The following is a 27,514-nucleotide window of genomic DNA, read 5'->3' as shown; positions in this document are numbered from 1 at the left end:
ATGAAGAATATAAAACAGTCAGATGTATAATGTTTCCTAAAATTTCTCCTAATTCAAAATTCGATTCAAACCTTAAAAAACTCATCGGCAGTTTTTTTTTTTTTTTTTTTTTTTTTTTTGGCAGTTATTCTTGGAAATCAATTAAATGATAAAAATGTCAAATTACTAATATACCATTTTGAATTAATTAGGATAAAGGACACTTGTCATTCTCAAATTATTTCTCACACTTCTCACAAAAGTCTCACTTTTTACTACTACTACTACTACTGCTACTACTGCTACTGCTACTGCTACTGCTACTGCTGCTGCTGCTGCTGCTGCTGCTGCTGCTGCTGCTGCTCCTGCTACTACTGCTACTGCTACTACTGCTACTCCTGCTGCTGCTGCTGCTGCTACTGCTGCTACTACTGCTACTACTGCTACTACTGCACCTACTGCTGCTACTGCTGCTACTGCTGCTACTGCTGCTACTGCTGCTACTGCTGCTACTGCTGCTACTGCTGCTCCTGCTCCTGCTGCTGCTGCTGCTACTGCTGCTACTGCTGCTACTCCTCCTACTCCTCCTACTCCTGCTACTCCTCCTGCTCCTCCTGCTCCTCCTGCTCCTCCTGCTCCTCCTGCTCCTCCTGCTGCTGCTGCTGCTGCTACTGCTACTCCTGCTACTGCTCCTACTGCTACTCCTGCTCCTCCTCCTGCTCCTCCTACTCCTCCTACTCCTCCTACTCCTCCTACTCCTCCTACTCCTCCTACTACTCCTACTACTCCTACTACTCCTACTACTCCTACTACTACTCCTACTACTACTCCTACTACTCCTACTACTCCTACTACTCCTACTACTCCTACTACTCCTACTACTCCTACTACTCCTACTACTCCTACTACTCCTACTACTCCTACTACTCCTACTACTCCTACTACTCCTACTACTACTACTACTACTACTACTACTACTACTACTACTACTACTACTACTACTACTACTACTACTACTACTACTACTACTACTACTACTACTACTACTACTACTACTACTACTACTACTACTACTACTACTACTACTACTACTACTACTACTACTACTACTACTACTACTACTACTACTACTACTACTACTACTACTACTACTACTACTACTACTACTACTACTACTACTACTACTACTACTACTACTACTACTACTACTACTACTACTACTACTACTACTACTACTACTACTACTACTACTACTACTACTACTACTACTACTACTACTACTACTACTACTACTACTACTACTACTACTACTACTACTACTACTACTACTACTACTACTACTACTACTACTACTACTACTACTACTACTACTACTACTACTACTACTACTACTACTACTACTACTACTACTACTACTACTACTACTACTACTACTACTACTACTACTACTACTACTACTACTACTACTACTACTACTACTACTACTACTACTACTACTACTACTACTACTACTACTACTACTACTACTACTACTACTACTACTACTACTACTACTACTACTACTACTACTACTACTACTACTACTACTACTACTACTACTACTACTACTACTACTACTACTACTACTACTACTACTACTACTACTACTACTACTACTACTACTACTCCTACCACTACTCCTACCACTACTCCTACCACTACTCCTACCACTACTCCACCATACCACCACTACTACCACTACTCCTACCACTACTACTGCTACTACTGCTACTACTGCTACTACTGCTGCTGCTGCTGCTGCTCCTCCTACTCCTCCTACTCCTGCTACTACTCCTGCTACTCCTCCTGCTGCTCCTGCTGCTGCTGCTCCTGCTGCTGCTCCTACTCCTACTCCTACTCCTACTACTCCTACTCCTACTCCTACTACTCCTACTCTCACTCCTACTCCCACTCCTACTCCCACTCCTACCACCACTACTACCACCACTACTACCACCACTACTACCACGACCACTACCACCACTACTACCACTACCACTACCACCACCACTACCACGACCACTACGACTACCACTACGACTACCACTACCACGACCACTACCACGACCACTACCACGACCACTACCACGACCACTACCACTACCACTACGACTACCACTACGACTACCACTACGACTACCACTACGACTCACTACCACTACGACTACCACTACGACTACCACTACTACTACCACTACTACTACCACTACTACTACTCCTCCTACTCAAACACACGTTTAAGATACTATTGGTGTAAACATTTAGGGGTTAAACTTCCAAAAAAAACTGAATTTTCCTCTCCAAACCCCACCTAAAGCAAAAAAAAGTAAACTGTAAAACTGGTCCTGAGGTTTAGTCATTTTTTGTCATTTTAATCAAAAACTCAAATCTTTTGAATCTTTTTTTTTTGAACGGTCAAAATAAAAAAAAAATGGTCCAACTTTTTTGAATCTAGGTTCATGTGATTTCAATTTTGTTGTCATTTATGGTTTGGGACACGTACACCTCAGAGGACACCTGTCTTCAGCAGCAAAACTTACAAACAAAAAAACCTAAGGTACATGTACCTACTACGCAAAACACTATTTATGCAAAGGGTACAACATGTATATGCATAAACATGTTGCAAAATTATAGTTTATAATTTATAATTTATAATTTATAATGGATCCAAAAATGAAGAGAAGCGAGAGGGTGTGCTCAATATGAGGCGTGACATTCGACATATACACACCAACAATAATTTCCATATCTTCAACCTAACGGATTGTCGTCCACCTTTCATTCCTTTTTTTTCCTACTCCATTTTTAAACCATCCCACATTCTTTCTTTCTTTCTATTCTATTCATTCAAATTCAAATTCAACGGTTAGTGCACTCTTCATCTTCTTCTTCTTTACGAATAAATCTTTGTATTAATCCCTGCATTTCTGCGTTTTTGACGTCATGTTCTCTAAGCATTGATTACCTTTTGATTATTGTGATTTGTCAGACCCTTTTTACCTCTATTCTTTCGTTGATGAATGATTATACGCATAATTGAATCCTCATGCAACCTGCATTAGTATCAGGGTTTGTATTTATATCCAATCCCCAATTTATTAAAAGAAAACAACCGGATTTCTGATATGTTGAATATAAAATTATCTTTGATTTGATCCAATATATTGGGGAATAATGTTTTTATGGCCATCTTGAATGAAATCTTGATGAAGTTGAACGATTAATAAGCAGATCAGATTATCAGAATGCAGTTTTGCTAAATTTGTTTGATCTTTTAACTCGATTTACACACACCCTTTTACAAGCAAGTCTTGAACAATTGAACCCATAATCACAAGATCAGACAACCCGTTAATAGTGTTAGGTAGGGGTGTGAATTTCTGACACGACCCGAAAACCCGACACGAACCTAACACGAAATTCGCGGGTTTAGCTTTAGTCTAAACGGGTTCGGGTCAATTTTGGGTTGAACTCGCAAACCCGTTTAGGTTAACGGGTCGGGTTCGGGTCAACCTGGTCGGGTTGGCGGGTTGACCCGTTTAACTCATTTATACTATTTTATATTTTTTACAATATTTTTTATGTTATAAATTAAATGGGGTGTGTATTTTATACTATGATTATAACTTAAAAAGAGAAATTAACATAGATTTTATAATTTAAATATGATATTATTATATACATTTGTGTTTTTAAGTAAATTGTAATATTAATATATAAATTTCAGAAAAAAATTAAAAAATTCGGGTTAAACAGGTCGTGTTCGGGTCAACCCATGAAACTTCGGGTCGTGTTCGGGTTCATATGTATGATATGATTTTCAGGTTCGGGTCGGGTTCGGGTTCATGTATGATTTTCGGGTTCGGGTCGGGTTGAACCCGCCAACCCGCGAACAAGACCCGTTTAGCACCCCTAGTGTTAGGGATATAACGTCGTTATTTCTCTACAGGAGTTAAAAGATGGCGGATTCAGAAGATATTCAGCCCCTTGTTTGCGACAATGGAACTGGAATGGTCAAGGTATAAATATTTCGCCAGTGTTCGGATAATAATCTTGAACTTTTTTTCGCCCCATTTTGCCCTTTTTTGTGATTTTGTGTTCATTGTTTTCAAGGCTGGTTTCGCTGGGGATGATGCTCCAAGAGCCGTTTTCCCGAGTATCGTTGGGCGCCCACGTCACACTGGAGTTATGGTGGGCATGGGCCAGAAAGATGCGTATGTCGGGGACGAGGCCCAGTCGAAAAGAGGTATCCTTACTTTGAAATACCCGATTGAGCACGGTATTGTGAACAACTGGGATGACATGGAGAAGATTTGGCATCACACGTTCTACAATGAGCTTCGTGTAGCTCCGGAAGAACATCCTGTTCTTCTAACTGAAGCGCCACTTAATCCGAAAGCTAATCGTGAAAAGATGACTCAAATCATGTTTGAGACGTTTAATGCTCCCGCTATGTATGTTGCTATTCAAGCAGTTCTTTCACTCTATGCCAGTGGTCGTACAACTGGTTAGTCACTCATCTACTTGTATATTGACTTAGTTTCAACCAGTTTATATGTAAACGTGCCAATCTGGGTTTCGTTTAGGGGTGTGAATTTCTGACACGACCCGAAAACACGACACGAACCTAACACGAAATTCGCGGTTTTGGGTTTAGTCTAAACGGGTTCGGGTCAGTTCCAGGTTGAACCCGCGAACCCGTTTAGCTAAACGGGCCAGGTTCGGGTCAACCCGGTCGGGTTGGCGGGTTGACCCATTTAACCCATTTATATTAAAATTATATTTTTACAATATGTTTTATGTCAGAATTTATTAGGTGTGTAATTTTATGTCATAAATATAACTTAAAAAGGGAAATTGACATAATATTTTATGATTTTAATGTAATTTTATTATATAAATTTGTGTTTTTTGTTGTAGATGTTAATTTTAATATATTAATTTGCTGAAAAAAATTAAAAAATTAAAAATTTCGGGTTGAATGGGTCGGGTTCGGGTCAGCCTGAGAATATTCGGGTTGGGTTCGGGTTCATATGTATGACACAATTTTCGGGTTCGGGTCGGGTTGAACCCGCCAACCCGCGAACACGACCCGTTTAGCACCCCTAGTTTCGTTTCATCTCAAACGATTCAAATGGGGTTTAGTTATTTATATATTTGTTTAAAGATCTTGCGGGTCATTTGACTTAGCCTGTTCGCTTCGATTAAAAATTAACCGTTTTGACAATAATGTGGACTCTTTTGACTTATTTTTGTGATGTTTAGTTTCAACCGGTTTATTTGTATACGGGCCAATCTAGGTTTTGTTTCATCTTAAACTGTTCAAATGGGAATTAGTTATTTATATATTTTTAAAGATTTTGTGAGTCATTTGATGCCGCCTGTTTGATTCGCTAAATAATGACCTGCTTTAAAAAAATGTGGATTCTTTTGGCTTATTTTTGTGTATTTTAGTTTCGACCTGTTTACTTGTAAACGGGCCAATCTGTGTTTCGGTTCATCTCAAATGGTTCAAATGGAAATTAGTTATCTATGCATATTTCTTTTTTTAATTTTGTGGGTCATTTGACGCTGCCTGTTTGATTCGACTAAATCATGACTTGTTTTACAAAAATATGGATTCTTTCGACTTATTTTTGTGTATTTTAGTTTTGACCCGTTTACTTGTAAACGGGCCAATCTGGGTTTCCTTTCATCTCAAATGGTTCAAATGAAAATTAGTTATTTATATATTATTATTAAAGATTTTGTGGATCATTTGACTCTTGCTTGTTTCGACTAAATAATGACTCATTTTACAAAAAAAAAAAAAAAAAAAAAAAAACGTGTATTTTTTGGCTTATTCTTTTGTGTATTTTGTAGGTATTGTGCTGGATTCTGGAGATGGTGTGAGTCATACGGTTCCAATCTACGAAGGTTACGCACTCCCGCATGCCATCTTGCGTCTGGACCTTGCAGGTCGTGATCTGACCGATGCATTAATGAAAATTCTTACCGAACGAGGTTACTCATTCACCACAAGTGCTGAACGGGAAATCGTGAGAGACATGAAAGAAAAGTTAGCTTATATCGCCCTCGATTACGAGCAAGAACTAGAAACTTCTAAGACCAGCTCTGCAGTCGAAAAGAGCTACGAGTTACCCGATGGGCAGGTGATCACGATCGGTGCTGAACGGTTCAGATGTCCCGAAGTTCTATTCCAGCCATCTATGATCGGAATGGAAGCTGCTGGTATTCACGAAACGACGTATAATTCTATAATGAAGTGTGACGTGGATATTAGGAAGGATTTATATGGAAACATTGTGCTTAGTGGCGGTACAACTATGTTCCCGGGCATTGCTGATAGAATGAGCAAGGAAATTACCGCTTTAGCCCCGAGCAGCATGAAGATTAAGGTCGTGGCGCCACCTGAAAGGAAATATAGTGTCTGGATCGGAGGGTCGATTTTGGCATCACTTAGCACTTTCCAGCAGGCGAGTTTCTTTTTTCGTATTCTCGATTTCTGATTTATTTGTTAAAGCGTTAATGCAAGCAAATCTAACGGTTTTTTTTTTTTTTTTTTTTTTTTTTTTTTGAAAACTGTGGTTGTTGCAGATGTGGATCGCGAAGGCTGAATACGATGAATCTGGACCGTCGATTGTGCACAGGAAATGTTTCTAATCATGGGAAAAGAAGTAAAAAAACAAGAATGGGTAGCATTTAGGAGAAGGAGCATGAAGAATAATTTCACAAATCTTTGGAATAGTTAACTAGTTTTTGGTGAGCAAAACGTGTCTATCAACATGTTTTTTTTTTTGTTTAAATAATGTACCAATGCTGTAAGGATTTGTTTCTGTGAATGAATTACTTGTAGCAGTGTTGGTTTACAGTATTTGATTTTGAAATGTTAGTGGCATCTTTGGGGGTGGTATAAAGACTTTGGGACCAATAGGTGTGGGGCCGGGGGGGGGGGGGGGGGGGTTGTAATTTATTGGGTTTCCTTCGGAATTAGTATATACCTAGTGGAGATGGATATGATCGGGTGGTTCCGCTGGTGGCATGATGATACTCCAGTAGTTCGTCAGTGATCCAAATTTACCGTTCAAAAAAAAAAAAAAAAAAATCTTGAAGATATATTTAAAAAGGAGAGATTATCCTAAGGCTGGAGGGTGTGGGATGGAGCCTCTAGAGGCTTTATCAGGACATGTGTCAATTATATTCAACTTTTTTTTAACACACCTCCTATTAACATAAAGTTTCCATTTACATACATAGGCTAGATAAATAAAATGTTAATTTTGTCTAACGGATTTTTAACTTTTCATTTTGCAAACTAGTGATACATAAGGGATTTTAACTTTAATTTACGTCTTGCTTGCGCTGTGCACATAATATATATATATATATATATATATATATAGAGGGGGGTAAAAGTAAAATTGCACTAATTTTAACGTTATTATACTAATTTCGTAAAAATACATTAAAAGTGGTGGACGGTTAATCATGCATCATGTGGTGGTATGTTGACAACCGAAAGGCAAAAGGGTACATGCACTAATCGGCCTTTGTCTCGATTGTTGAGTGTTATGTGCCTTATGTACAAGGCTTGATGCAAAACTACTATCGAGCCGGGGGTCTCACCGGAAGCAGTCTGTCTATTCCTACGGGCTAGAGGTAAGATTGTCTACATCTTAGTCCTCAGACCCTACCTTAGCTTTGCTATTGATGAGATTTACTGATGAGTATGACAATGATGATGTATATTTTTATCTTTAATTTGAGTACCCTATTGATATACAAACTATAAAAACTCAAAAAATGTGTTATATTTATATGTTTTATAACATTTTTATGCTGGATTTTTGTACTAGCTTTTTGTACTACATTGTTTGTGCTGAATTTTTTGTACTAAATTTTTTGTGCTTGATTTTTTTGTACTCGACTTTTTTGTATTGTATGTTTAAGAAAACTAAAGGGTAAGAGTTTATGTTTAAGATCAAAATACTCTTTCATCTTACTTATAAGTGCCTTCATAAATTTTTAGAATATTTAAACAAAACTCATTTTTAGTGTATCTTCACTAAAAAAGAGTTCCAATAATGTATGTAAGGCTATGCGGTATGGTGATGGTCCTCCCTTGGAGGATGATCAGCCACGTAGGCGCCATATCATAGTCCCTTGGAGGATGCCCCTCCAAGGTTGAATCACTGGAAATGGAGGATGATCCTACCCCACCATCTTAATTTTTTTTTAATTTATCTACTTTTTAATTTATCCTACCCCACAAATCAACAACAAGATTGATGCTTTGCATATGATCAACCATCACAAAAAGCTTCAATTTTGGTTCTTAATCAACACCCACAAAATGAAGTTCATCCGATCACACATTCACTTGCAATTACCAAACAACACAAATTAACTTCCAAAACCAACATCAAACATTAACACAAACACAAACATACTTAAAATCACACATCAACCGATCAATCAAACCACCCAATTCAACAAATTGAACAGAAAGGAAGAATCAAAACCTGCAAGAATTGTGTAGCGGATTCAGGGGTGTGAGCAGAAGTAATTTCAAGAAAAGTGGACACCATTGTTTGCTTCTCTGCTTCAGACAAAAACCCACCACCCTCCATCTCGATTAATGTTGAAGAATGAAGAAACGAGTGCAGATCAGTGGGTATATTTAAAACTGTGATGACCCAGATGGGATTTGGGAGAAGGGTTTGATTTTGGATTTCGGGGTTTATTGGTGTGAGAGAGGGGGAGGACTGTCCTAAACGTCTGGTTGTTGCCGTTTGGGACGACGACGGGGTGGGGGGAAATGGAGGGCGGGGCGGGGACGAAGCCCGTAAAGCACAACCTAAGTTTAGAACAAAAACCAAATATCCAAAAAAATCTATTTGGTAATAATATCTTTGTATTATTATCAAGTCTTTAAACAATAAATAATAATCTAAGACAAGATTTTCTTGAATTTGTGATATTATTCGTTCCATTTCCTTGAAAGGACAGTTACCGAATCAACTATAATTGCTTTTAAATATAGAAATTAATAAGGTAAGAGAATTTCAAGTTATAAAGTTGAAAATCCTCCTTAAACAAGAAAAACAATAACAAAATCCACCTCGAAACCCCCCTCCCTCCTGCAACCCCACCCCCTCTCTCTCTCTCATCACCCCTCCAATCCAATCTTCTTTCTCTCTCTAGAAAAACCCACTTCAAGTTTCAATCAACCATGAAAGAAGATGAATCCAATTGGTTTTCCAAGTGGGAATCACAGCTCCCAAAGCCAGAAGAACTCATACCCATTAATCAAACCCTAATCACCCCCGATCTTGCAATCGCTTTCGATATCGGAAACACCCACAACCCCTACAACACCCACCACCACCACCAACAACCACCGGCGATCTCTACACCGTCGTCTCAACCCAATTCCGGCGAGTTCGACTCGTCTGAGCTCGCCGGCGATGAGCCGGCGAGAACCCTTAAGCGCCCGCGGCTCGTGTGGACCCCACAGCTCCACAAACGGTTCGTTGACGCCGTTGCTCAGTTAGGTATAAAACACGCGGTACCCAAAACAATAATGCAGCTCATGAGCGTTGACGGGTTGACCCGAGAAAATGTAGCCAGTCATTTACAAAAGTATAGGCTTTATTTGAAAAGAATGCAGGGTTTGAGTTCGGGTGGGTCGGGTGGAGGTGGGTTTGGGTCGGGTGGGGACCCGGTGACGGATCGGTTGTTTGCGAGTTCTCCGGTGCCACCCCATTTTCTGCATCAGTCTGGTCATCCGAATTCGGATGCGTTTTTGCCGTATATGCCGGCTGCTGTTCTTCAGCAGCAGCATCACCAGCAGATGGGTGTTGTGGGGCATCAGTTTCAGCGGCATTTCGGGTCGCCTGTTTTGAGTAGACAGCAGCCTGGGCAGACGGTTCATATGGTTGGCACTCCGGTTCGTGGTTCGTATGCAGATGATCAGCAGCCTCCACAGGAGAAAAAGGCTCTCACTTTGTTCCCAGTTGGGGATGATTGAATTTGGGTAATTGTTTCATATTTGTTATATGTATTATGTTTATGAAATTGGGCATAATGTGTTCTTGTAATTTAGGTTAATGCGATTTGACGACGAGTTCTTGTTGGATTGAGATGAAATTGGTGGCGATCAGGAAGGCAAATGCTGAGATGATATTATGATGATGCCATTGTTTGCACATTTACTTATCTTGTTGCCTAATATAGATGTGAGAAGATGATGTTTGCCTTGTGTAAATTTTGGGTTTATGTAGACTCTTTGAACTGATCTTTGAGGTTATAATTACTATTACTATAAATATAATATACTACTATCATGTTATGTTTATATGTAACCAGGATCAAATCTGATTTAAATCAAGATTCATGCTTTGATCTTATTAGCATTCGAAAGATCTTGAATGCTTGTTCGAATACATGAGTGAACGAGGGATCTTGAGTAGGATATATTGACGGATATCTAGGCAAGAAGTCGATATGCTCTTGTTGAAGCGCATGAAATTATGACATATGACCTATGCAGTTAATAGCGGTGCTATAGCGGTTAGCGGACGTCTGAGTTTGTAGCGGTCCAAATAGCGGTGGCTCATAGCGGTTCCGCTATTAGCGGTGCTATAGCGGCCGCTATTTGGAAACCTGTATAGCGGTCAAAGTCAAATTAGGTCAAAGTCTGAAAAAATCGGTCAAAAGTCGCCTATAATCAGACCAAATCGGTCAAAACTGGATCAGATATTAGTCAAAATTTGACCAAATCGGTTAAGTGAAATGAATTGTTACCTTAATTCGAACAAAAACCAGTTGTTGCTCCATGATTTTGAACCATTGTAGAGATAACTGGGTACTATGCCTGATGAAGAAGAGAAGGGGAGCGGGAAAACGGCGTATGATGAAAGTGGAGATGATTAGGGTTATTTAAGTTTGGGTATTTTAACATATAACCCCCTCCATCTTCATTAGTTTATATTTAGTCCTCATACTTGTGAATTTATATATAAAAAATATAAAATTAATGGTATATATGTATATAATACATAAATTATTCATGGTATAAAAATTACCGCTATACCACCGCTATAACCTATATATCATATAGTGGACCTTGACCGCTATTCGATTTTGGACCGCTTTAACTGCTTAGCATATGACAAGTTAGTATTGTGTGATCAAAGATTGGTTTACACTAGATATCCCAAAAAAAATGAAAATGATACATTGTTATACATAAATAAGCTCTTCCTATATTACATGGTTATATAACTTAAATGAACTGGATTCATAGTAATCTAACAAAGGGAACGACAAATGTGTTCCGCAAGATATACAATGAACAAACAAAATGGACTAGGTCGACGACGTATACATTATATTAAACGATTGCCCAGAACTTCTTTTGACCGATTAAAACCGGTTCTGAAACCCCTTGTTGATTTTCCAGAGCGTGTGAAGTTACCTCCCAAAGAAACTTCGGTCCAAGATCCCTTATTCTTGAAAGAATGGATTCATCGTCTCTAATGATGACATAACCCTGCGTAAACAAAGTTCCAAAGTGTTGGATCATTTAACTTGCGACGATGACAAGGGGTAAATATGTAATTTAACAGGTAACTGTGACATTAAACAAACACCAGACCTGAGGTCGTATAAGACGGTCCATCTCTAGCATGATATCTTCCAACGAGCAAGCATCCTCTTGGTTCTTATAATTAGTGAAGAGATAATTCGCGTGCAACAAATCGTAGGTGCGTGGATATGATGAAAACGGTTCGCACCTACACACGGTAGTATAAAACCTTATCGTGATTATTATCGTTATAAACACTTAAGGTGGTACATTAGATAGAGCTTCTTTTTGACTCACCAGTCATGAAAAGCGCCAACTAGACCTCGAGAATAAATAGCAGATAGAGTATCGTTCGTCGTAGCAGGGACTACATTCATCACCCAAACAGGCCAAGTATAAAAGGCAACTGCAAATCCACCGTAAAGGGCATTCATGTCCATAACATTTCGAATTGACGCCTCGTCAGCATTCATTAACCTCCAATAGTGACGAACTTGATCTTGCCAATAGAGTGTATCCCTAAGAAACATATCTTGAGTAACACCTGCAGCCAGTATAATATGCTTCGTCAATCATGAGAGGGTGTTTGGATGTGCGTTTTATAGCGCTTATGTAATTGATTATAGAAACTAGGGCTGTGCAACGGTTCAAAAACGAAAGTAAAATAAAAAAAAAAAAACTTTTAGTTAACCATCACAAAAACTTCATTCAAACATTATGTAAAAACTATTTCTATATTCTTTAATCCTAAAAACATACTTTTAAATAGAGTAAATTACGTTTTTGGCCCCTGTGGTTATATCACTTTTACTATATTAGCCCAAAATAAGAATTTTTAACATACTTGCCCCCATGGTCTCTATAACTAACCATTTTGGCCACTAAGTCTAACCATTTTAGCCCCCATGGTCTCAATAACTAACCATTTTGGCCACCATGATCTTTAGACTTAGGGGTCAAAATGGTTAGTTATAGAGACCATGGGGGCATATATGTTAAAAATCTTATTTTGGGCTAATATAGTAAAAGTGATATAACCACAGGGGCCAAAAACGTAATTTACTCTATTAAATATAATATTTTTAAATATACTTTAAATATAATATTCTTTAATCCTAAAAACATACTTTAAATATAATATTTGAAGTTTAAATAAATTAATTGTGTTTTTGAATATAATATTTAACGTTTGAACCCAAACCGGTTCTAGCGGTTTTTTAACGGACATGTCGGTTATAACCGGAACCGAACCGGGAACCGAACCCTAAATACAACAATACGGTTCGGATCTGGCGGTTCCGGTTTGGTTCCCCGGTTCTGACGGTTTGGAACCGTAAATTGCTCAGCGCTAATAAAAACAGATCGTATAACTTTTAAATAATAAGATAATCACAAACCTATATTACTGAGACGTTCTAGGTAAACCGAATGACGTTGTGGTATAGGCGGTAGTTTCTGAGACTCAGAACTTGTGGTAATAGGCGTAACACAGTTCCTCAACGGTGTTTTCCATGAGGGTGTATTATCATCCGCAGAATCACAAATATTCACAAGCATTTTCTTTGCATTGTCTTCAAGACAAGATTGACTCGCGTCTTTTATCCATATTGCTGTTTGAACCTTCCTAGCAATAAGCTTCCAGCACATTCCGGAAGTTATATTCATCAGTTTCTCCCAAATCAACGGAAAATCTTTGTCCTTTCGATAAGCTGGAGGAGCTGAATATATAAAATGACCATTTGGTCGAAGAAGTCGGTTTATTTCTTTTAGAAGAATCCCATCTGCATGTATCATTTAGAAGAAAAAATTTAGAATATTTTTGCTTGATATGTTGATTAAAAAATTGGGTTTGAATTTTAGTGCGAATATTACCATTTTCGTGCCAATCAACACGGCATCTTGAACAGTGAACCATTTCGAATGAGTTACTTGGGTATGGTAGCTGTTTTGTAGCTAAAGCGGATATCATAGAACCGATTCCGCGCTCTAAAGCAAACTGAATTTGATTTTCGTGACCATCTTTTGGAGCAAATGACATGGTTTGTATGTTTAATGGGAGAAGATAAGCGGAGAAACTGGCGACCCCACAACCGACATCAAGAACTTGATAGATCCCGGATGAACGGAGATCACCTGTCTCGTTGGTAGTCATGTTCCCTAATCTGCATGAATTTAAAACTGATTAATCAAATTCAAACTATGGAGATTGAATACATGTACTCGATGAATCTTAAACAAAAAACCACAGAAAGTACCTCTCAATATATTCAGTAGCTCCATGTTTAAAATGCGTACCACCCCCCGGAAACCACCACAGCTGACCTTTCTCATGCACCCAATTCTGCCCCCCTTTAACTTCCGAAAGACGTGTATGATTCACATTACTCCTCCACACATAGTCTCGACTAGTCGGCCACCTCACCGGTAGTTTATAATCATTCGGCGGCGGTATCAAGCAAAACAACCGTCGTTCCAACGGCGGGCAATGCCTTTCCAAATCTTCTCTCTTCGAAAGATCCAAACTTGGGAGCAATTCATTGATATAAGAATGATCATGACAAGGTATATGCTCATTGAACTCTATAGGGCATATGTTCATCCCAGTTTCGGGAATCTTGATCCCCGATTGTCGATAAGTAAGCGCAACTCTATTACTAAATGCAGAACTATCTGTAACCACACAAGATTCATCAATTCAAATAAAGTTTTAATCTTTTCACAACAGATCACATAAAATCAGATCTACACATGGTTTAAACTATAAAAACAGAACCTTTATGTTCAAGAAACATCATAGTGTAAACAAAAAACTAGTATTTAGCAAAACCCTAACGAAATTAGTAAAGAAAAAGTGAAAACAAGAAAAGGGTACCTGGTGAATTTGCTGATGAAGAATTGATGGCAGACTGGTATACATAAAGTGATGAGTTTCGGCCAAAAAAGGATCCGGTGTAGAATGAAGCAATCATGACTAGAAGAACCAAGAATATGGTTTGGCCTGACTTCAAATCAAAGGCTGATTTCGACAACGAAAAGCCACCCATTTTGTAATTAGAATGGGAGAATGATTTGGGGGTGTTTTAGTGTACGATAAATGCGGACAATTTTCAAGTTTGAATTGGGATCTTGATGAGTACGGTTAATCAGTCGTCGGAATCAGAGGGGTGTCGGCGGAGGAAAGGCCGTTAATTGAAAGCCCAAAGGCCGGCTAAAACTAATTGGGTGGAAACAGTTCAGTGCAGATCTCATCTAGGAAAAAGATTAAGAAAAGAAGAAAATAGTGAAAAATGTTTGAAAATCGACTAAAATGCAAAGGTTGAATTTAAAAGGGTTTTATTTATAAAATTATATATTTTTTGTTTATCGATTTAGTAATTATATATTTTAGGGGAAGATTCATTTGAGAATAAAATTTTATTGAGAAGAAAAAGAATAAAAGGGTACAATTGTAAAACATTAAATAGTTTTTTTCTCATCTTATTTATTATTATGTTTGACTAATTAATTAGTCATTAAGACTATAATCCTCAACACTAAATATTTTTGCCTACACACGTCAAAAGTTATCCTACACATTTCGAAATTTATCCTACACATATTGAAATTTATCCTACACAACTCGTAATTTATCCTACACGCCTCGTATTTATCCTACACTATAAATGAATTTTTATTTTTATTTTTTGTGAAAATATATATCTTAAAAATAAGTTACAAATTTAATATAGTTAGTTATTAAAGATGAAACTACCAATTAATTATATATGTAAGTTTACTAATATACCCTTATAGTTACATTAAGTACAAATATTAAATGAAGTCTAATGAAGCATTACTATTGGTTGAAATTTCTTCTTTTTTCTTCTTTCAAAGAATTTCTTCTCATTTAAACCCTCCACATATATTTTATAGGGTAAATTACTTTTTGAGTCTCTGTGTTTTATGGGTTTTAATTAGTTGAGTCCAAAAGCAAAAAGTTTGACGACCTGAGTCCCCATAAAACATTTTCTTTAACCATTTGAGTCCAAATTTCTAACCCAGTTAAAATTTTGTTGTTAAGTTTTGTTAAATGACCAAATTACCCCTATAAAACACATAAAACACATGGACTCAAAAAGAAAAAAATATATAATCCCCTAATTAACACAAGTAGGTGGTGAAATCGATTGATATCGCTGAAACCCTAGCCTCCATCCATCTCTATCTGAAACCCTAGAACCACCAACCTTCATCCATCCATGGCGAAACAGCTAAAGTCTCGTACTCCCCAACCTTCCGTCGAACAACCCGTACCTGCGGACGAACCCATCAACGAACCAGAACTCGAACAAACCGCCATTGATGATGCAATTAACGAACACGCTCAAAATCCGGAAGAAAACACAGAAAACTACGAACAAGAAGCAGAAGATAATCAACAAGACAACGAAGAAGAAGAAGAAGAAGAAGAAGAAGAAGAAGAAGAAGAAGTAGAAGAAGAAGAGGAAGAAGAAGACGAAGACGAAGAAAACGATCAGGAAACCACCGGAAACGAGGTAATTAAGACCGAAGAAGAAACAGAGAATTTAGATTTAGATGATGAACCAGTAGAGAAGCTTCTGGAACCGTTTTCCAAAGAACAATTAGTTTTATTACTTAAAGAAGCTGTTACAAAACATCCTCTGTTTTGATGATTCTTTGAATATGCTCAAAATGTCTAGTGATTCAGATGCAGTTAATGTGTGATTAGATGTGTGAAAGTGAGTGATGCTCTGTTATATCGTGTTTTTGTGGTTGACAGAGTGTTGAGATATTAGGGCAAAGTCGCTCTGTTTCGTTTCGTCTTTTAGGGATTGGAAGTTCACTTACACATCCGATCTGAAACCTAAGGTAGATATAAGAGAGAGAGGTTATAGTTTTAGAATTTAGAGAGAGAGACAAAGAGTGTGCTGGAGGTTTGTAGTTGAGGTGGTGGTTGGAGACGGAGGTGGTTGTGGCTGTGGTTGTGGTTGTGGTGGTGACGGTGGTGGTGTTGATGGTGGTCTAGAGAGAGAAACAAAGATGAGAGGGATAGATGAAGGTGAGAATTTAGAGAGAGAAAGAGACAAAGGGGATATAAGAGAGACAAAGATTTTTTTATTTTTTAATTATAAGGGTATTTTGGTCATTTAACAATACTTAACCAAAAAACTCTAACAATGTAAGAAATTTAGACTCAAATGGTTAAAGAAAATGTTTATAGGGACTCAGGTCGTTAAACTTTTTGCTTTTGGACTCAAGTGGTTAAAACCCATAAAACACAGAGACTCAAAAAGTAATTAACTAGAGAGATGATCAAATAGGAAGTATAGTTTCGATAGGAATGGTAGAACTGAATGTGATTATGACATGTGACAAAATTGAAAAATAAATGGGAAAGGTACCTTAGTGAATCTTATCTCATCTTCTCCCTTTTTCTTTCTCTGCAACTTTAAAACCAATAATTTTCAAAACCCATTATCTTCAACTTTTTCTTCACTTTCTATCTCAATAATCAATATATCATAGTGCGATTTTCGTCATCAATCAATGATTTAAACACTCAATCAACATGTTCTTCAACTTTTTTGTAGAAACACAGTTTAATTTCATAAAATTTCTCATTTTTCCATGATTTTGAAGCGAATCACTCGATTCGTTTGATTCGATCGCTGATAAATGTTTCTAGCATTCAAATTTCGTCAATCGTTGAAGAAATCCGAAGAAATCGGCTTCGATCTGTGTAAGAATTTTTTTAATTGCGTTTTACGATCTGGATTTTTGAATTAAGTCATTGCGTTTTACAATAGAATGAAAAACACTTTTTTTTTGTATTTTCTGTCCATTGCGTTTTAGAAACAACACGTTTCTTTGTGTTCTTAGTCCATTGCGTTGTAGAAACAACATATTTTGTGTTTTTTGTCAATTGCGTTTTAAAAATAAGACATTTCTTTGTGTTTTTAATCCATTGCATTTTAGAAAAAATACATTTTTTTTGTTTTTAGTCCATTGCGTTTTATAAACAACATATATATATATATATATATATATATATATATATTTGTGTTTTTAGTCCGTTGCGTTTCAGAAGCAACATATTTCTTTGTGTATATGTCCATCACGTTTTAGAAACAACGTATTTCTTTGTGTTTTTTTGTCCATTGCGTTTTAGAAACAAGACATTTTTTGTGTTTTTAGTCCATTACGTTTTAGAAAAAAAAACATTTCTTTGTGTTTTTAGTCCATTAAGTTCTAGAAACAACATATTTCTTTGTGTTTTTTTGTCCATTGAGTTTTAGAAACAACATATTTTTGTGTTTTTAGTCCATTGCGTTATAGAAAAAAGACATTTCTTGGTGTTTTTAGGCAATTGCGTTTTAGAAAAAAAGACATTTATTTGTGTTTTTAGGCCAGTACGTTTTAGAAACGACACATTTATTTTGTGTTTTTTGTCCATTGCATTTTAGAAACAAGACATTTCTTTGTGTGTTAGAACTGAGTTTCTTGTTTGTAAACAAATATATATATCAAACACAATAAAATCACAAATTGGAAGTCATCAACAACAATGATTGTTTTTCATTAAATTCAAAAGATTCAATTTTTACAACTCGATTGACTCTACAGACTCCCCCTCAGCTGATCACATAAGCAAATCAGTTCATACAGGAGAAAATGTGAAGTGTGTGATTAACAGATTACTAACGTGTGTGATCTATTTATACTAAGTACGAAAGCTCTGTTCAGTGATTGGCTGACATCACCCTGATAGTGACATCTAATATTCCTAACAGAAAAGATTCACAGATGTTACAAACATCTGTGCAAATCCTAACATCTGATATAGGCTAATTCTAAACACTGATAAGATAAGTACTGTTACATTGAGAAACCACTGTCTAAGCTATCCTGTGTTACAGTTGTCCAAACATCTGTTTGGCTAAACAGATGTTTGGTCTTCTTCATCAGACTTTAGGCTTGATCAGGGCTTTGGTCTTCAACAGACTTTAGCTTCAACAGATGTTGTATCCTATTGAACAACGGTTCCAAGTCTTGATCGGATGTTTGTCATGCTCTTGAACAGATGTTCTGATTAGGTGTTCAAGATTCATTATCTTTGGGGAGAGACTGGGTTAATCTTTTGCTTATTGCTTGATCAGTGGATCATGCTTTGGCTTTTGGATATAACCTGTTCTTTTATAGGTCCAACAATCTCCCCCTATAACAGATGATGCCAAAACAGATGTTTATTGGATCAACTTTTATTCCTCTTATTTAACATATTCTTGATTCGTGGTTTGAATTGCCTTTCAAATCTTTCAGATAGTGAATCATCAACATCCCTTTCGAGTGGAAGATTCAGTAAATCTTGTAGATCTTCAATTTTTAAGCTCATCACACTGTTCAATGAAGTCTTTTGCACTTCCCCATTAGCCCTAACAATTGTCACTTCGTGGCTCGCTTTGTCTGAGGACCACATTTGAATTTTAGTGGCAACAGGGTTTACTAGGAGTGATGTTATTGGAAGAGGTTAAGGACTTTGCATTCCCATGACTTACCCTAACAGATCTGCCGGATTGGTATCTGGGTGTTCATACATGATCATGTTCTTGATACCTTCCTTCATAATGTCTTCTTCAAATCTTTTCACATCCTCTGCAGACATATCCTTCTGTCTTTTGAGATGGCTTCTTACCAAGGAAGAGGCTTGTATTGCAGATGGAAGTTCATAAGTGACGACCTTTGAACTGATAGGTAAGTCTTCATAATTAGGCTTTCTGGGGACTGAGGGATGTATAGCTCTTAAAGCTTCTAGCTTCTTGTAAGTTGCCCTGATTGTTGACTCATCCCATTTAGCCATTGATTGCATAGAGCCATATTTGGCACCCACCAACTCTTCGTTCATTCTAGTAAGTTCAACTGCTTTTAAGACATCAGGTTTTCTTCCTGCAGCCCAGTTGGGAAAAGTGGGCTTAATTGCTAGATTGAGCTTTAACATCTCAATTCTAGCTATTTCTTCCAGAAGGGCCTCAACAGGGCATCCAGTGAATAGAGCTCTTGAAGCTCTGTAGGGCTTGTTTTTCATGATGAAATCTAGATAGTTTTCCCTAATTTCCTTTTTGAGGCTAGGGTTGCTAACTGGTCCTTGTGAAGCTCTCTGACTGACATTTTTGGCAAAATCTTCAAGTCTATTCACTTTGGTGAATTCTGCAGACAAGATTTGCCATGTCTCCTTATCACTCTTACCTTTGCTTTTATAAGCTGCAATATTTTCAGCCTGTTTGAGTGTCACACCCCGATATTTCCACGTATTATCGGTGGGCCTGGTGGGGAGTATCGTGACGTATTTGATATCATCATAGTCAAACAACACAAATTTAAATGCACAGCGGAAGCAAAAAGATAGATTTATTTCAACTGAATAAATTGTAATATTAAGTATCACAAAATAGTTGAAACAGATCCACAGACGGATCAAATAAAAAGGAAATTGTTCAACAGACTTTAAAGGCATCTAAAGCTTGCGAGACTTGAGTGATGATGTGTAACACCTCGAAAAATTTCGTCCAATAATGTCTTGACACGTGTCATAAGGTTCCGTTATGTGAAAACATACTTTAGAGGGACTAAAAGTGACAAACAGTGAAAACTATGGAACGTAAGGGTCCAAAGTGTCAACAATGGATAAGTAGGCTCTATGATAACCCCACATAATGTTTATAACCTTAAACGGATGGTTCATGGATCATACGACGCGGAAATTGCACAAAAGTGAAGTATTGTAAACTATAGGGGCCAAAAGTGTCAACATGTTTAATTTATACCTCTGAGTGAACTTTTGGCAGACCCGAAGCTTTGTATAGCTAAAATATACTCACTAGAATATGTGGTAAAAATTTCATGAAGTTTCGTCAACGTATGAGAAAGTTATGGCCAAAACCGTACTTAAGGGACTAGAAGCGTCAACGTCGAATTTCAGGGCTTTTCGGTTGAGCACAAAGTTATCCGAGGGCATTACCATGTTGGTAAAAGTCCTAAGGTCCTTAAAAACCAAGTTTGGGGGTTTACGAGTCGAGAAAAATAGCCGAAACATCGCGTACAAGTTCAGGGGTCAAAGCTGCCAATGTATGAAAGTTGTTTGGCTGAAACAAGGGTCAGGCGACCCGCCTGGGAAAGCCCAAGCGGGCCGCGTGGGACTGCCAGCGACCAGAAATTCGGTTTTGGGTCGAATTGAGTCCGAATTTGAGTGGAATCCAGCTGGTTTCGCCTCCAATTGCACCAATTAAGAGCCATGCATGGCTACTACTACAGGAACCTCGAAATTATGGGTTTAAATCAGATTATTGATCATTTCTTGATCATTTTTCATAGTAACAAGTGCTCTCTCTATCAAGAACCTTCAAGGCAAGACTTCTGGAGCTAAACTGATCATCAAGGCCGACTTCTAGTGTCCACTAAACATCTTTAGGACTCTTGTAAGCCTTCAATTCGTTCTTTAATCCGTTTTTGCTTTGATTATTAGTAAAAGTCAAACTGGGTGTTCATAACCTTTGACTTTCTGATTAAACGGATTTCTTTCAGTAATTTCTCGAATTGAAACTTGTTATAGATTGGTATTTATGTGGGAAACAAACCCTCTAAAGGGTACTAACTGATTCCCACTACATGCATGCTTAATGTCGAGTCAAACCTGTTTCTAAAAAGTCAACAGAAGCGATTTTTGTGAAAAATGACATGATTAATGATATATATGACATGCAACCTGATTGATCATTAAAAATAACTTGTAACACATATAAGAATGTGTTTTAATCATCATCAACTCGACATTCTATAGTATAGACACGAATCGGAACCGAAAGTCTTGTAAAACGATTATTTCGTAGACTATCGATTCGGATTCGTACATGCATGTTCAAGATCTGTATTGGAAAGTATTTTTGACTATTTTTATTTTAGTTAAACTTTCTGGAATTTTCTTTGATTGAGTCTATGCTTAGCCTATTCGAATGCATGTTTCCGGTTTATACATAAAGTTGACTATTTTGCCCTTTTTGAGTTAAAACGGGATTTTTGGAAAAGTAAAAGGATAGAAATCTTTATTTTTATTATATAAACTTGCACCGAAAGTTTCGGATCAGTTGGTGGTCCAGATTGTGAGTTATGGCCATTAGCGTAAAACTATATTATAAATTTACATAAACGGTCCTTTTCGCGTAGAACCCGTTTCTGGCCACATTTTGACACGAAACTTTTTACCAACTGATGTATTATAATATTCTGGGAATTTTGATGATTTTTAATTAATTTTTGGCTGAACGGATCCTAGGTCGCCTAGTCATTTCGGCTTATGTCGGTTTTGACCGTTTTAGCCATAAAATGAGTTTTACACCTCCTTTTGACCCGAAACCTTTTTCCACTGATTTTATATGATGAATAAATTATTTTAAGTATTCTGGAAATATAAAAATCTCAGATTTACTGCGAAAACCCGAAAACGCCCTTAAATCGTATTTTTAGCGTTTTAACGCATAGTAAGCGTTATACTTATTTTTAAACCTACAAGACTTATACCTACTGATGTAAATTACATATTTTCATATAATAACAGTAAGTATAATATTTTGAACTCAGGTTTCCAGTTTTGGCATTTTTAGCCCTTGTGAATTTACTAAAATACCCCTACGGTGCATAGTTTGGTTTTAAATGATATATTTGGTATATGGGTCATACCCTACTGATATAATATGTTATATTAAGTATATTTGCTGTATGATCCAGACCCGAAACTCAGATTTCAAATTTTATCCTTTTATTATATTTTAAATGACCAAAATGCCCTTCTAAGGCATAAATTGAGTTTAAAATTATCCCGGGCAATATAGAACATAACTTACTGATATAATATCATATTTTAAGCATATTATCTCAGGGAACTTGCATTTGAATCATTTGTCTACCCGTATCGCCCTTTTCGCGTTCGGTTCGGTTTACGTAACTAGTTTGCGTAAATTGACCAAAACGGGTCAAACGATATCGTTTTTACCTCAAAATCCAGAATGTATTTAGTATACCCATATTATACAAGTATTCAAACTTGTCGGGTCTAAATCACATTCTATCCGGTCTTTCGCTTAATCGTGCGTAAACCGTATCACTCCTAAAACTAACCGGTCAAAGCTTAGGCTTAAATAAAAGACCCGTTAGGAATCTAATAGGTTAATTATAAACCTTTGTTCCAGATTAGGAAGCCCGGTAAAAGCTATCAACACTTATCGTTTGTGACTTATACTTGCTCAGGTAAATACATTTTGACTTATTTTCCCTATACGGGCTTGGGGTACGGTATTTAAATTACCGCTTGATCGGGCGCACAAGTCCTGCTCCTTATAGGTGTTCAGTCTTGAATAGCTTGTGCGACTTCGTTTAAACAGTTTTGTCTTACTTAAAAGGCTTTGGGGGGTTGTTGACCGTGTCCCGGATATCCTTGGCATTTTCTTACGAGATGGCCACGACCAGAGCACGGGGTGTAGGCGTACACCCGTCGTGTATAACTCTTTAATGTGGTGTGTCAATTAAATCTCTAGCCCGGACAGTAGATCCCGGGCCACCAGAGATATAAGTGCATGTAATTCGTTCACAAGTTCATATTTTATGATTATCCCAAGTTAATAAAAATATTTATGCCTGGTGCATTTAAATAAATTTTCAATCATTTTCAAAATGAGTCAGTCGATTTGTATTTACCAGTGTAAACTGACGTATTTTTCCCAAAAGATTAAGTGCAGGTACTATACGGAAATAGGCTGGCTGTTTCCTAGAGAGCGTCCACAATAGTCTCGCAAACTCGGACGACATTTATCTGTTGAACTGTTTATTTCTATTTTATTTGATCCGCCTGTGGATCCATTTCAACTACTGTGATATTTATTATTACACTTTATTTAAAAGTTGAAATGTTTCTATTCTGCTTCCGTTGTGCATTATTATATTGTGTTGATTGTCTATGACGATGCCAACTACGTCACTGTACCCCACACCGGGCCCACCGGTGACACGTGGAATTGGGGGTGTGACAGGTTGGTATCAGAGCCAACGCTGAGTGAATTAAACACTATCCTAATGTGTTTAATCTCAGTTACACAATTGCACATTCCTCGATTTTCGAGTCTAGACAAAGAACTTAGGAAATGTTCAACATTTCGTTTAATTTATTTCTATTTATTATTGCATTGTCTTACATATATTGTTGTGCAACTTGTTTGATTTTTGACAGGATCACTATGCCGCCAAGAATGAGAGGTCGAGGAGGATTTGCTACTACCCACGACCATGAGGCAGGGCCCTCGCATAGGCGGGCTCCATCCGCTACACACCACACAGCCGCCAACGACCTTTGGAGGTCTATTGCCGAGCCTGCTAGGCATTCGGTTTCCGCGAGCACTTCTCCGTCATTACCCCACTCGTTCGGGCCCCATTCGGAGAACGGGCCCCATGGTTCGCATGGATCATACATACCATTGCACCAGTCACCGCACCAGTATCCAGCGCCAGCCTACCAGGGTTTGTATAACCCTAATGCTTATGTGGAGGAGCCAGTGGGCCACAACCCACTCGGGCCGGAGGACCATTTTCCGGGAGGGCACGAGATGGACGTAGACGAGGATACGGACCCCTCGCTACCTCCATCAGGTACGCCTAACCATCCGATTGAGATATCGGATGGGTCACCATACACAGGATCACCATTTAATGGTGTGGATAGTTACGAGGAGAGGTTTCGGCAGTATGATTGGTACCACACTCCTAGCCACAACTCTCCGATGCTTCAATCACTCCATGGTACTCCGATGCTCCAGTCGCTCCATGGTTCACCGGTGCACTCGCAGCACCACTCGCAGCAGCTTCAGCAGCAGCCGCCACTACCGCAGGACCTATCTGAGGCCCTGTGGCGTGACGTGATCACTCCGTCACCACCGCCGCCACCAGTCTTACCTCCTCCGCCTCAGAGGCCAAGGAGGAACGCGCGCATGTCTACGCGCGGAGGGATTCGCATAGGCACCCCTCCACGTGTTAGTAGCAGCCGCTACACGTCTCTACCCGGGGAGTCTGAGACAGGGGAGTCTCAGCATCCCGTATCGGAGGTTACTTCTGTTCCGATCCCGCCTCTGCCGCCGCAGAATTTCGGGGAGCCGATTCCAGCCTTCGCCAGCTCAGCGCCATTCGACCCATTCGCCCAGCTCTATCCTCAGGGCTACGACTACACGGGAGACCCTTATTGGCAAGCTGCCAACTTCAGCTCACTCCCACATAGTGGTCCACTTGGAGACCCTTGGGCTGCTGGCCCATCTACTTTTGGTTACCCTCCGGGTTACCAACAGCCACCGCAGCCGCAGCCTTACCAGCCGCCGCAGCCGCAGCACTACCAGCCACCACCACCGGCGCCTATGATGTCGCCGCCGCAGGTTCAGGAGATCCTGCAGGGGATTGATAGCATGCGACGCGAGTTTCAGCACAATATGCGAGAGGATCGCCGACGCACCAGTGGCATGTTTAAGAAGGTATTTGATTTGCTCAAGGGTAAGAGCAAGAAGGATCGTTGAATCCTTCGATTATCATTTCATGTACTCATGTCCCTGCGTGGACATTTATTCCAGTACTCTACCCCTGCGTGGGTATATCTATCTTTCTCCACCCCTGTGTGGGTATGTTATCCTGTTAACCCCTGCGTGGGTTTGTTTTATTTTATTTTGTTATTGTTGTACTTGTTTAGCCCCTGCGCGGGCATGTTATTCATGCTAGTTATGTTATTTCAAAGTCCCGTTTAGGGCAATTATGTACTGGTATTTTATTGGAAATTTAAATGGTTAATTTGAATTTATCATTTTATTTATATGCATGAATAATATTAAAATAATGGAAAATATCAATTTTTATTTGATTTGCCATTTTATAAGAATCTTAGTAAGGTATAACCTAGCCTGAATGCCTTATTAACAGGCCTGGCCCTGATGGTAAAACCTGGTTGAAAAGATTCAACTCCCTGTTAACATCTGAGAACATGTTAACATTCTGGGCTAAGCGTGATCTGTAGAATCACACGACCCACCTTTTAATAAATTATCTACAGATTTTATCTGTATACAAGTCTATTAATGACTTGATACCTACGGGTTATGACTATGTCATATGATGGCAGTTGTGGTCTATGACTCCCTGCCTAGTAAAGAATTATCTACAGATTTTATCTGTATACAAGTCTATTAATGACTTGATACCTACGGGTTATGACTATGTCATATGATGGCAGTTGTGGTCTATGACTCCCTGCCTAGTAAAGAATTATCTACAGATTTTATCTGTATACAAGTCTATTAATGACTTGATACCTACGGGTTATGACTATGTCATATAGTGGCAGTTGTGGTCTATGACTCCCTGCCTAGTAAAGAAATATCTACAGATTTTATCTGTACACAAGTCTATTAATGACTTGATACCTACGGGTTATGACTATGTCATATAGTGGCAGTTGTGGTCTATGACTCCCTGCCTAGTAAAGAAATATCTACAGATTTTATCTGTACACAAGTCTATTAATGGCTTGATACCTACGGGTTATAACTATGTTATATAGTGACAGTTGTGGTTTATGACTCTCTGTCTAGTAAAGGATTATTTGTTTAATTATACAATTTATAATCCTATAAAAATCTAAATTTATAATTTAGTGATTGTCCTTGTGACTAGGCCTATGGTGTCAATATATATATATTTTCATTCCTTGATTGCTAATAAGAGCCTGAATGAAATTTATTAAATTAACTGCTAAGGTTTTTGATACCATGGTTAATAAATCGTCTAGAACGATAATACTGTTAGGTTCTAAATAAGACCTTGTCCTTTATTGTAGCTTAAAGCTACGATGGCCAAATCGGAAGAAACCAACAGTCATTCTGGGGAACGCTCAGATAATGCAAAGATTCACGTTACCGGTGCAGAATTACAAGCACTGATTGATAATGCTGTCGCCAAGGCTATGGATAGGCAGTTCAAAGAATCTAGTGGTACTCAGAGTAGAACCCGCTCAGTGACGCATGTCAAGGCTAAGACTCATTCTGGGGCTCATAGTAAGCCGCCGTCTAAAAAGAGTGAGCCGAAGAAAGCTGAGGATGATAATCATTCCTCCAACCACAGCAGCGTCCCAAAGCAGGAGATTGAACTGAAACGTGACACGTACAGCAGGTCCTGTACGTACAAATACTTTGTATCTTGCAAGCCCAGAGATTTCACTGGGGAAAAAGGAGCCGTCGACTGCATGACGTGGATTGACGAAATGGACACTGTAGTTGATATCAGCGGGTGTGCTGATAGGGACGTCGTGAAGTACGTGTCCCAGTCATTCAAAGGAGATGCGTTAGCCTGGTGGAAGTCACTCCTACAAGCTGCCGGTAAGGCCACACTGTACGGTTTGTCATGGGAACAGTTTGTGGCCCTGATTAAAGAGAACTTCTGTCCGCAGCACGAGGTCGAGCGAATTGAATCGGACTTTGTATCCTTAGTCATGAAGAACCTCGATTGTCAAGCGTATCTTACTACGTTCAACACGCTGTCTCGTTTAGTGCCTTACTTGGTGACCCCAGAGCCGCGTAGGATTGCTCGATTCATTGGGGGTCTGGCACCGGAGATTAAAGCCAGCGTCAAAGCTTCAAGACCTACTACATTTAGATCCGTAGCGGATCTATCCCTCTCCCTCACTCAAGACGTGGTTAGATTGAGAGCTATGAAGAGCTCTGAGGAGAACAAACGGAAACGTGAGGATGACACCTCACGAAGATCTGAAAAGCGACATAGAGGGAACAACGACCACCGGAAAGGGTCGGGGTCTAGGAGGAGTGATCATCA

The 27,514-nt window shown here is 38.5% G+C and overlaps 3 protein-coding genes across 4 annotated transcripts; 2 read left to right on the top strand and 1 right to left on the bottom strand.

The window, feature by feature from the left end:
• Positions 1 to 2,740: 2,740 nt before the first annotated feature.
• On the top strand, positions 2,741 to 6,895 carry LOC110937948 (actin). 2 transcript variants are annotated; one of them, XM_022180416.2, is made up of 5 exons: positions 2,741 to 2,886; positions 3,971 to 4,040; positions 4,135 to 4,528; positions 5,884 to 6,497; positions 6,619 to 6,895. In XM_022180416.2, exons 2-5 carry the CDS (start codon positions 3,981 to 3,983, stop codon positions 6,682 to 6,684), a joined length of 1,134 nt encoding a protein of 377 aa, XP_022036108.1. In that variant the 5' UTR covers positions 2,741 to 2,886; positions 3,971 to 3,980; the 3' UTR covers positions 6,685 to 6,895. The 2 variants fall into 2 exon arrangements, with proteins under 2 accessions (XP_022036108.1, XP_022036109.1); XM_022180417.2 differs by lacking the exon at positions 2,741 to 2,886 and adding an exon at positions 3,070 to 3,090.
• Positions 6,896 to 9,073: 2,178 nt separating this feature from the next.
• LOC110937949 (transcription factor MYBC1) lies at positions 9,074 to 10,378 on the top strand. Its single transcript, XM_022180418.2, has 2 exons — positions 9,074 to 10,057; positions 10,127 to 10,378. Exon 1 carries the CDS (start codon positions 9,254 to 9,256, stop codon positions 10,049 to 10,051), a length of 798 nt encoding a protein of 265 aa, XP_022036110.1. The 5' UTR covers positions 9,074 to 9,253; the 3' UTR covers positions 10,052 to 10,057; positions 10,127 to 10,378.
• An 832-nt stretch (positions 10,379 to 11,210) lies between these two features.
• On the bottom strand, positions 11,211 to 14,919 carry LOC110937947 (probable methyltransferase PMT6). The gene is made up of 7 exons (XM_022180415.2): positions 14,484 to 14,919; positions 13,867 to 14,281; positions 13,484 to 13,773; positions 13,009 to 13,392; positions 11,909 to 12,155; positions 11,681 to 11,819; positions 11,211 to 11,575 (listed from the first exon to the last, which is right to left on the bottom strand). Exons 1-7 carry the CDS (start codon positions 14,653 to 14,655, stop codon positions 11,417 to 11,419), a joined length of 1,806 nt encoding a protein of 601 aa, XP_022036107.1. The 5' UTR covers positions 14,656 to 14,919; the 3' UTR covers positions 11,211 to 11,416.
• Between the last annotated feature and the right edge of the window lie 12,595 nt (positions 14,920 to 27,514).

Source organism: Helianthus annuus, chromosome 4 (assembly GCF_002127325.2).
Source record: "Helianthus annuus cultivar XRQ/B chromosome 4, HanXRQr2.0-SUNRISE, whole genome shotgun sequence".
Taxonomy (NCBI): domain Eukaryota; kingdom Viridiplantae; phylum Streptophyta; class Magnoliopsida; order Asterales; family Asteraceae; genus Helianthus; species Helianthus annuus.
This window is presented reverse-complemented; position numbering and strand designations above follow the sequence as displayed.